The sequence below is a fragment of the Larimichthys crocea genome, chromosome XXIV, assembly GCF_000972845.2.
Source record: "Larimichthys crocea isolate SSNF chromosome XXIV, L_crocea_2.0, whole genome shotgun sequence".
Taxonomy (NCBI): domain Eukaryota; kingdom Metazoa; phylum Chordata; class Actinopteri; family Sciaenidae; genus Larimichthys; species Larimichthys crocea.
The window spans coordinates 3,762,830-3,774,477 of NC_040034.1; the positions used below are offsets into that span (position 1 = coordinate 3,762,830).

At 31.5% G+C, this 11,648-nt stretch overlaps 1 protein-coding gene across 2 annotated transcripts; it reads right to left on the reverse strand.

Moving 5' to 3' along the window:
• Nucleotides 1-5,517: 5,517 nt before the first annotated feature.
• zfyve21 (zinc finger, FYVE domain containing 21) lies at nt 5,518-11,147 on the reverse strand. 2 transcript variants are annotated; one of them, XM_027274913.1, is made up of 7 exons: nt 10,827-11,147; nt 10,254-10,422; nt 9,396-9,471; nt 9,162-9,253; nt 8,912-8,965; nt 7,830-7,960; nt 5,518-7,648 (listed from the first exon to the last, which is right to left on the reverse strand). In XM_027274913.1, the coding sequence occupies exons 1-7, from the start codon at nt 10,863-10,865 to the stop codon at nt 7,613-7,615; spliced, it is 597 nt and encodes a 198-aa protein (XP_027130714.1). In that variant the 5' UTR covers nt 10,866-11,147; the 3' UTR covers nt 5,518-7,612. The 2 variants fall into 2 exon arrangements, with proteins under 2 accessions (XP_027130714.1, XP_027130715.1); XM_027274914.1 differs by lacking the exon at nt 8,912-8,965 and having other exon boundaries at nt 10,827-11,125.
• Nucleotides 11,148-11,648: the final 501 nt, after the last annotated feature.

Sequence of the window (11,648 nt, forward strand, 5' to 3'; positions counted from 1 at the left end):
AGACAAAAAAATGTACAAAAAATGTCTTTGATTTTTTAAAATTTTTCTTAATTTTCTCAGCCTAATAAATTAAAAAAAAATAAATATTTTTGGTAAATCTTAGGTTAAGGGTAAAATTATTTTTTTAGTTTTTTTTTTTAAATTTTAATTTAATTTTATTGTAATTTTTTAAATTACAAAAAAAAAAAAAAAAAAAAAAAAAAAATTTAGTAAAAAAAATCGATTTTGGTGTCTATAAATTTAAAAACTTTTAAAAATTAGGTTTGTTTTTTTACAAAAATTGTATTGTTACAAGTGGAGAAAGGAAAACAAAAGGGAGAAAACATGAAAAAAAAATAGAGAAGGAAGAAAAGGGAAAAGAGAAAGAAAGGAAAAAATGTGCTTAAACAAATTAGTATATATTTTTTTTCTTTGTATAAAAAAAAATTTGGTTAAATAATAATTGGTTTAAACAATTGTTAACTGGGGAAAAACATCTTTTGATTTTATTTTAATTTTTTTTCATTTTCTCCCGCGTAATATAATCGTAATAAATAAAAATTAAAAAATAAATAGTTTTGGGTAAAAAAAAAAAAAAAAAATTAAAATTTAGTTTAAAAAATAAAAAAAAAATTTATTAAAAGAAAATCGATTTTGGTATATAAAAAAAAAAATAAAAAAAAAAAAAAATTTAAGTTAAAAAATTGTTAGTGGGGAGAAGAAAAAACGGAGGGGAAAAAAAAAAAGACAAATAAAAAAAAAAAAAAAAAAGGGAAAAACAACAATGTTGTTGATTAAAATTTTTTCTAATTTTCTCCAGCCTAATAAATTAAAAAAAATCTTTTAATAAATAGTTTTTGGTTAAAAAATATTTTTTTTAGTTTAAAACAAAAAAAAAATAAAATTTAGTAAAAAAAAAAATCGATTTTGGTATAAAAAATATAAACCATTAGGTTTTTGTTGTGTTTAATATTAAAAAAATTTGTAGTGGAGAAAGGGAAAAGAAAAAGAAAACAAAAGAGAGAAGGAAAAAATGTTTTTGCTTAAAAAAATTAGTATATATTTTTTTATTTCTGGTTATAAAAACAATTATTAGGTAAGTATTTGGTAATAGGTAAATAATTAGGTTATATAAAACTATTACTGGGGAAAAAAAAAAAGAAAAAAAAAAAAACAAAAAAAACATAAAACCAAAAAAAAAGAAACAAAGGAAAAAAAAACCTTTGATTTTTATTATTTCCTTTTAAACCATTTTTTTTTCAATTTTCTCCAGCGTATCGTAATAAATTTAAACAAATAAATTTCGTTTTGCGTAAAAAAATAAAAAAATTATAAAAAAAAAATAAAAAAAAAAACAAATATTGTTCAAAATTTGTAAAAAAAAAAAAATTGTATTATTATTAAAAGAAAATCGATTTTGGTTCTATAAACATAAAAAATTAGGTTAAAATATAAACAAAATTGTTAGTAGTGGAGAAAAGGAAAAAAAATGTTGCTTTTTAAAAAATTATTAAATTTTTTTTAGTTGTGTAATAAATTTAAAAAATATAAAAAGTTTTGGTATAAAAAAATTAATTTAGTAAAAAAAAATAATTAGTTACAAAAACATTGTTAGGGGGCAGAAAAAAAAAAAAGAAAAAAACAAAAAAAAAAAAAAAAACAAAGAAAAAAACATGTTGATTTTAAAATTTTCTAATTTTCTCAGCCGTAATACAATTTAAAAAATAAATCGTTTGGTTTAAAATAAACATTTTTTTTAGTAAAAAACAAATAAAAAAAAAAATTTAATTAAAAAAATCGATTTTTGGTATAAAAAAATAAACATTAGGGTTAAAAAAATTAAAAAAATTGTTAAGTGTGAGAGGAACGGAGCGAGAAAAAAAAAGAAAAAACAAAAACAAAAAATGTTTTTTTTTGCTTTTTTTTATGCTTATTTTAAAAAATGATTTTATTTTTCCAGTGTTAAATAAATTCAAAAATTATTGAAATAGTTTGGTTTTCTTAAAAATAAAAAAACATAAAATTGGGTAAAAGGGAAGTATAAAAGTTAAAAGCACAACACTTAGTATATATTCTTCTATAAAAAATATAAATAAACAAAAAATCTATTTGGTATCTAAAACTTTAAACAAAATAGGTTTTAATAAAAAAAAATTGTTTAGTGAGAAGAGAAAAAAAAAAGTTTGCTCTTAAAAAAAATATTATTTTTTTTCTAGTGTGTAATAAATTTCTAAAAATTAAAAAATAGTTTTGGTTATTAAATTGATAAAAAAAATTCATTAGTAAAAAAAAAATAATTAAGTTTAAAAAAAAAAAATTGTTCGTGGGGGAAAAAAAAAAACAGGACTAAAAAAAAAAATGTTGATTATTTTTTTTATTATTAAACTTTTCTTTCCTAATTTTCTCAGCGAAATAAATTTAAAAAACTAAATCGTTTTGGTATTTTTTTTAAATTCAAAAATAAAAAAAAAATTTTTTTTTAGTTTTTTCGTGTTTTTTAAGTTTGTAATTTTATTTCTTTTTTTTTTAAATACCAAATTTTTTTGTTCAATAAAAGAAATAAAAAGAATCGATTTATTTTTTCGGTTATAAACAAATTAAAACATTAGGTTTAAAAACATTGTAATGGAGGGAGAAAAAATGTTGCTTAAAAAATTAGTATATATTTTTTTTTTTGTATATAAAAAATTAGGTAACAAATAATTAGGTTATAAACACTTTCTGGGGGGGAAAACAGGGGGGAAAAAAAAAAAAACAAAAGGAAAAACAAAAAAACGGAAAAAAAAAAAAATCTGATTTATTATTTTTTCAAATTTTTTTTCATTTTCTCAGCGTAATATTAAATTTCAAAAATAAATAGTTTTGTTTAATTATTAAAAAAAAATACATCTAGTAAAAAAAAAAAAAAAACCATTGTATATTAAAAGAAACAATCGTTGTGGTATTGTATTATAAAAATAAAAAATTAGGTAAATAAAATTGTTTAGTGGAGAAACAAAAAAATGTTGTTTAAAAAATTATTTAAATTTTTTTTAGTTGTTTGTATGAAAATAAATTTATAAAAAAAAAATAAAAATAGTTTTGGTTTAAAAATGTATTTAAAAAATTAATTTTTAGTAAAAAATATTAAAGTTAAACACAATTGTTCGTGGGGAAAAAGAAAAAAAAATGTTGGATTTTAAAATTTTTTCTAATTTTCTCAGCGTAAAATCGTTAATAAATTTAAAACAACAATAGTTTTTGTAAAAAAAAACTTTTTGTAACTAAAAAAAAAAAAAAAATAATAAAAAAAATCGGATTTGGTATTTTGGTATTTTTGGTTATAAAAATAAAACATTAGGTTAATAAAAAATTGTTAAGTGGAGAAACAAAACAAAAATGTTGCTTAAATTTATAAACTTAATTCTTAAAAAAAAATTCGGATGATTTTCTTTTTTAGTGTAATAATTCAAAAATAGAAAAATAGTTTTGGTAAAAAAAAAAAAAACATAAATTTAGTAAAAAGAAAATAAATTAGTATATTTTATAAAAAACTTCTATTTTGGTCTATATACAATAAAAATTAGGTTTTAAAAAAAATTGTTTAGTGTTTAGTGGAAGAAAAAAAAAAATGTTGCTTTAAAAACAACATATTATTTTTTTTCGTTGTAAATAAATTTTAATAAAATAAAAATCGTTTTGGTTTTTTAAAAGTAAAAAATAAATAAAAAAATTTACTTTAGTAAAAAAAACATCATTAAGTTCAAAAAAAAATTGTTTTTTAGTTGGGAAAAAATGTTTTGATTAAATTTTTTTTAATTTTTCAGGTAATAAAATTTAAAAAAATAAAAGTTTTGGTTTAAACAAATTTTTTTTCGTTTAATACACAAATTTTTTGTAAAAAAGAATCGATTTTGGTTTTTTTTTGGTTTTGGATAAAAAATAAAAAATTAGGTTTTTTTTTTGTTAAGGTTTTTAATAAAAAATTGTTGTTAAGTGGAGAGAAAAAATGTTCACATAAAGGAACGAAAAAAAAAGAAAAAAATGTTGCGTAAAAAACTTAGTCTATATTTTTTTTATTTTTGCGTTTTCTTCTAAAAAATTAGGTAACCTAATTAGGTATTAAAAAATGTTCTGGGGAAACAAAAACAAATCTTGATTCTTGATTATTAAATTTTTTTTTTCAATGTTCTCGCGTAATAAATTTAAAATAAATTAGTTTGGTTAAAATTTATTTAAAAAAAATATAAATTTAGTAAAAAAAAATTGTATATTAAAAAGAAAAATCGATTTTGGTCGTATATAACACTAAAAAATTAGGGTTAAAAAAATGTTAGTGGAGAAAAACAATGTGCTTAAAAAATTATTACATTTTTTAGTGTAATTATAAATTTAAACAAAAATAAAACTAGTTTTGGTTAAAAAAATTAATTTAGTAAAAAAATAATTACGTTAAAAAAATTGTGAGTGGGGGGAAAAAATGTGATTAAAATTTTTCTAATTTTCTCAGCCGTAATAAATTTTTAAAAAACTAAATAGTTTTGTAAAAAAAACTTTTGTAAAAAAAAAAAAAATATTATCAAAAAATTCGATTTTTTTGGGTTATACTAATACAACATTAGGTTAAAAAAAAAAATGTAAGTGGAGAAAAAATGCAAAAAAAAGTTGCTTTACTTATATCATTAAAAAATGATTTTATTTTTTTCAGTGTAATAAATTCCAACAAACTAGAAATAGTTTTGGTAAAAAAAATTAAATTTAGTAAAAGAAACTAGTATAAAAAAAATCTGATTTTGGTATATAAAAATCAAAAATTAGGTTTTTTTTAAAAAAAATTGTTAGTGGTAGGACAAAAAGTTGTTGCTTAAAACAAATATATTTTTTTTTAGTGTAATAAATTTTAAAAATAAAACTAGTTTTGTAAAAAAATTAATTTCGTAAAAAAAAATAATTAAGTTAAAAAAAATTTTAGTGGGGAAACAAAATGTTTTGCTTAAAAATTTTTTCAATTTCTCACGTAATAAAATTTTAAAAAATAAAAGTTTTGTTTTTCTTTTAAAAAATTTTTTTAGTAAAACAAAATTTTTGTACTAAAAGAATCGGATTTTGGTATAAAAACTAAAACATTCGGTAAAAAAATTGTAAGTGCGAGGAAACGAGAAAGCAAAAAATGTTTTTCTTAAAAAAATTAGTAACTTTTTTTATTTTGGTATTTATAAAAAATTAGGTAAAATAATTTAGTTATAATAAAATTGTTACTGGGGAAAGGATAAGGAAAAAAAAAAATCTTTGATAAAATTTTTTTTTAAAATTTCTCAGCGTATAATAATTTAAAAAATAAATAGTTTTGTAAAAAAATTAATTTAGTAAAAAGAAATATTAAGTTAAAAAAAATTGTTAGTGGGGAAAAAATGTTTGTTTTTTTGTTTTACATTTTTTTTCAGTGTAAAAAAAACAAAACAAACAAAAAAAAAATCTATTTTGGTCTAAAAAAAATTTGGTAAAAAGTTTTTAAAGAAGGAATCTTTTTTTTTTAAATGAGCCAAACGACACCACACGTGTATAAACATTTGATTTTATTCAACAGAATAATCCAACAGAGGCGTATTGTAGCATTTTCAGCATAATAAATGAATAAATGAAGCGAGGGATTAAAAATGGATAAAGTGCAGGTACAAACACTGAGTCAGGGTGACGAGTGACAGGGCTGCACAGTGAGTCCAACAGAATAACTGAAGACATTAAATGTAAGTTTGTGTATTTTTGTGCAGCCGTCTTCATAACAAACATCTACAATGGAAGAACACTGAACGCACATGGACATCAGGACGTCTCACCATCTTCCTCCGTCTGCCCTGAAAGACTCGAACTAAACGACAAACTTGTGATTTAATGTTGAGCAGCTTAGAAAAATAAATTCATGTCACGAGGAGGAGGCGGTGATCGACCAGCTCTGTGTTTCTTTGAGTCTAGAAAACTGGGGAAGACGTGCGGACGACAGCAAGTTAAACTACTGAGAAGCCAATGATACATAATACATATATAATATACAGCACATAGTGTTAGCATCGATGTGTTTGGACAGATTTAAGGTCACGTGATTAAAGTGTTTAAAGTCTCATCTCGGTGGACCGACCGGCTTCTTTCACCGAGTTCCCAAAGGTTCCAGAAGATGCCGTGAGAGGAGGCCGAGTTAAGATTGTTTGTGGCACAACACTTAGTTTACACTTCTCACAATCGTAACACCACGCGCACACGAACACGCTTCATGCTTCGGCTAAATAATAAATGTGTTTAAGATACAACGGCGAAGGAAAAGTCGACACGGTGTGAGCGACTGAAACACGAGAGTTTGTGACAGTTTGAGCCTCTCGTGTTTCCAGGAATAAAAAGATGTTTAGACTGACGGAGGTTAGAAACCTTCATGAGGTGCAGCGGACAAAATGTTTCTTAGTACGTGTTGTTAGACAACCTTTAAAGTTTTACTCTCACTTTAAAATATTGCTGCCACTGAGAATTAAAACAAAGCGTTGTAGTTTTAAAGCTCTGTGAGCTGATCGTACACGAGGGGCACAAACTGAATCTCTCTGACGTCAGTCGCTCGACACAAACGTCTTGTTTAGGTCCATGGAAGCACGGCGAACTACTCAACAAGAACTGAACAACACTGGTCTGATGAAGGACGGAGGTGAGTTCAACATCGATGATAAAAAATAAAAAAGGAGACGCCGACTCGTCTTTAGAGGATAAAAGGAAGTTTACAACGTACGCACACGCCTCGTGTTAAAGTAGGAAGAGTTAACAAAATATCTCATACAAAACTTCAATACGTGAAACTACATTTAAAGCATTTCTTTATGTGTGTGTGTGTGTGTGTGTGTGTTAACGGTTCACTAGAGTCAGTGAATAGTTTGAATCTCCTCAGACGCCTGGAGATGGAAATCTGTAAATACTCGCAGCAGAAAGACGTTCATCTCGTTCAAACTGAGAACAGGTGTGATGTTCTTTGCATTTCTGTGGTGCACGCTGCTCCTCTATGGGGTTCAACCTCTTCATCGCACCGAGCTGTTTTTAATGTGCTTGTAAAACCTAAAAATGAGCCCTGAAATGCAAAGTACATCCCACGCAGCTGCTTTCTGTCTGTTAAAGGCTTTAAAAAGGTGGATTTGTCCTTTAACCGGCTTCATCTCCAGACTCTCTTTCAATCCCTACTTGGCGCGATCCATAAAGTGTCTCATCATTGCGTATAAAACCTGTTTTATGTTCCGTCTCATGGAGCTCAAAGTCTAACCTGTGTGTAAAAATACAAACGTGTTACGTGGCTGATCGGGGAGCTCAAAGTTCTCCCGTCGTCTTGCCGTGGGAACGTTAAACGCTGCGCCAGCCCTGATTCGGGTTTTTAAATCCGAGAGAATCGAAGAACTCTGAGATGCAAAAATGTAAAAAAATAGGAAGAAGAACAATCAGCCTACGTGTGGTAAACATGACGTACAAAGTTCTGGTTATAAGAGGTAATAAAAGAGTTTGTTTCATCGAGAACCGAGGCGGAGAAGCAGAATCAGAACCGGTGTTAAGAAAATCCAAACCCTCCGCTGAGAGAAACACTTGGGTGTGTGCTGCCTGGAGGTTCAGTGTGACGGGCCGAGCCTGCACGTCACTGGTCCCGAGCTTCGTACAGAAGTTTGGCCGCCTGCAGGTGGAAACACGGAGACACAGTCAGTCAGAAGATCCGGAAACCGTGAGGTTTGACGGCTCCGCGTGATGAGTAACACGTCAGCAGTGACGGTGATGACGTGTTCATAAACACACATACGTGTGTTTATGAACACGTCATCACAGTCACTGCTGACGTGTGTCGGTGTCGGCCGTACCTTGTGCATCGCAGCCAGCCACAGCGAGGCCACCTTCTTGTCGTCCGCCACCTCCACGCGGAGCTGCTGAGGGTCCTGCGAGCCCATCGGCTTGTAGTGGAGCAGCATGCCGCTGGCCCGGGACATCCCTCCTACACACACACACAATACATTCACAATAATATCTGATCGCAGCTGAAAAACTGAAGAGAAGAACGGCAGGAACTTTGTGTCAGACGAGCGATCTGGATGAATTTGGAGTTTTCCTGATAAGTTTTATTAAATTCTCTGTCTGTGTTTTTAGTTTTTCTTCTCCTCGACTCTCGGCTGTTGTTCTTTAAGCTCTGTGAGAAGTCCAGGGCTGCCACGATTAGTCACGATTATGTCGACGAACAAAAACGCCGACAACTAATTTAGTAGTCGACGCATCGTTTTTTGTTTTTGTTTAACTTTGCTTTTCTCTCGAAACTGCGGCTGCAGCTTCCACTGCCGCGTCTGCCTTCCTGTCACACACACATGCAACTTCAACGCAACTTCAGTGAATCCCCGTGAATTCAGGGCGGTGTTGCAATTTTAACCAATCACCGCGCAGTCCGCGGGTCAGGGACGGCCACACGGTGTGGGAGGATCCCCTCGCGGGACCTCTCCCCAGCGCCGGCTGGCCTCCACCGGGCGCATTTCCTCCGCGGCGGCTCTGGGTCGGCATGGAAAGATTTGGGGGTGGAGGTGGCTCACGGCTCCGTCCGCGAGCTTTACAGCGCCCGCCCCTCTCCGGGACAGTCAATTTACGTATGATCCGATTAGTCGACTAATCGAAAAAATAATCTGTGATTAGTCGACTGTCAAAATAATGGTTTGTGGCAGCCCGAGAGGAGTCCTGATGGTGTCAGTAAAATCACATGACGTCACGTTTCTGCTGCATCTGAGCACAAAGCATCAACAAGCTGAAGAGTGACAGGCGCGTGCACGAACATGCAGGAAGATGAAAACACACAAACAGCAGCACAGAGGCACGTTCAGGCGGCGGCATGCAACACGGATGAAAACCCAAAGAAAGATCTGGAAACAGAAAGAGAGGCGTGATGAGCGGCACCGCGGCTGACCTTCAGAGAGACAGTGACTGTCCAGCAGACTGGTGTAAGTGTGAATGTCATTCTCTGAGCCCGGGGGAGGAAGAAGAGCCGAGGCACGAGGAGGCAGCAGAGGAGGAAGAGTTCGTTAGTGTTCGATTAGAAAACAAACGGCTCGGAGAGTCAGCCACGTTAGTGGATCCGTCAAGAACAACATGACGGAGGAGAAGTTCATCGTTTACAGACAGGACAGAAGCAGTTTGACATCAGCTGCACGTCTCACCTCCGGGACTCGACCCGTCCGTCAGGATCTGCATGCTGGAGATTCGAGACAACTCCACCTCAAAGTGACTTTCTCCGTCGAGGAACAGATACCTGAAGACGGAGGAGCAGACAAATCAAACCAGACGGAGGATTAACGTTTGACTGTCCCTGTTCATCAGACATTTATCACTGATGATCAACAACGTTCAGAAACATGAATCACATCAGGTGTGTACCACGACTTAAAGCTCACCTGTGGTTGTTGGAGAGGCGACACGTCATCGTTTCAGACTTGTCCGACTCTTCCCAAGTGACGACGAAGGTGCCGCCTGAGTGACCAACAGAAAACATTCAGCTGATCTGAGGACAGTTTAACGTTCAGCTCGAGCTTCATGCAGACCACAAACAGACCTCTGATCAGCAAAAAAGCACGAGGTCGAGTTTTTCATTAAGAGCTGCTGCTGCTGCTGCACACTGACTCAGCAGGGGGCGCTCTGTCAGATCACTGCACACATGAAACACTGACCGCAACTTGTTTACAATTTTTAACAATAAATATCTGCAACCATGATCAGAACGTCAAGAGAACGTCATGAGAACGTCAGCAGTTGTTCATCTTTCTGCTCATAAGTTCATAACGGCTGAAAACTTTTCAACAAACATGAAAACATTAAAATCATTTTCTGGTTTTTGCTTCTCGCATGTGTGAAAATTAACTGAATGTTTCAGATTGTTTGAATATCAGACGTCTCTGACGTGATGACTGAACATTTTCAGGCTGTTTTTAAACGAGTAATCAATTAATTGAGAATCTGCAGATTATTTAAATATTTATTATTTGAAGGAAAGTTAGTTAGTTTAATTTTAAAAAGCATCTCAGGTCGTCGTAGAGGGACAGCACAGAGACGAGATCGACAAATAATATTTAAAGTTTCTCCTGACAACTTTACGGTCGAGGTTTAGTCGATGTTCACGTGTTTTCTATCCGACATCGCTTTCTAACGTGCAGCAAGATAACTTCAGATATTCTCCGGGTGACGTCGCAGCGAGAACTTTTGAGCTGGAGGAGAGTTTATGGACGGCTCATGTTGAAGGATCTCCACCTCCTCACCTCCCAGCAGCACTTTGAGCTGCTTGTCGTAGAACTCCGTCTCTTTCTGGGAGACCAGGCTGCACTCGGCGCACTGCCGCACCGGGTCCACGAAGCACATGCGGGGCAGCACCACCTTCTTACTGCAGCACTTATCACAGAAACACCGCCCGCACCGCCGACAGTGATGCTGCAGGAACAACGGGACACAGAAAACATCTCGGTCTGCTTCGAATGCAGCATTTAAATCTGTCAGCAATCAAAGACACACACACACACACACACACACACACACACACACACTCTGAGGTCTGGCTCGTGCTGACAGGAAGTGGGTCAGAAGAAACTGCAGAGTTTTAGAGCTGAAGAAAAAGTGAATCACAGCCGCTCTGAGGTCATGTGGTGTCACACACACACACACACACACACACACACACACACACACACACACACAGTAAACAGTGTATTCTGGCAGATCTGCCGTGTTATTATGTGAGCACAGAGCGCGCTCAGTGTGTCTCCACGCCAAAATAAACGAACACAAGGCCGAGTGGACTCTCCGCCGTGCTCCGTGTTTGTGAAAACAGAACCGACCTTCCTCCTGATGAAGTCGAACTTGGTGTCGCACTGCATGCACCTCGGGCACTGGAGGAGGGAAAACAGGATGTTACACAACGTGCTGAGCCGGGAGGATTCGACGGCAGCTCAGAGACACTTTAAATACGTGACCCTTTAAAAAAAGTTTCCAGTGAAGTCGCTGACACAAACAAACATTTTACAGCCAGCATGCAAAGTCATTATGTAAAACTGCTGCATGTAAAACTCAAAGATAAGAAAAGAAATTCACATTTAAAACCAAAAACTGACGTTTAGCTGCAGATTGAACTGTGTGTTTGTTCTAACTCATCTTCTTTAGTTTTCTCTTGAACGGTGGGTCTGATTTTAACATTTTTATACCTGTTTTTACATGATTTAAACATTTTTATACATGTTTTTACATGATTTTAACATGTTTTTAACATTTTTATACATGTTTTTACATGATTTTAACATGTTTTTAACATTTTTATACATGTTTTTACATGATTTTAACATTTTTATACAAGTTTTTTAACATTTTTATACATGTTTTTACATGATTTTAACATGTTTTTAACATTTTTATGCATGTTTTTACACGATTTTAACATGTTTTTAACATTTTTATACATGTTTTTACATGATTTTAACATGTTTTTAACATTTTTGCATGTTTTTAACATTTTTAAATATTTTTGCATGTTTTTAAATGTTTATAACATGTTTTAAAAAATTTTTTTTAACATGTTTTTAACATTTTTAAATGTTTTTCAAGCTGTTTTATGTCAAACTGTCTGAAAATCTGAACTTTTACTTGTTTTTTGACTATTTTTTACT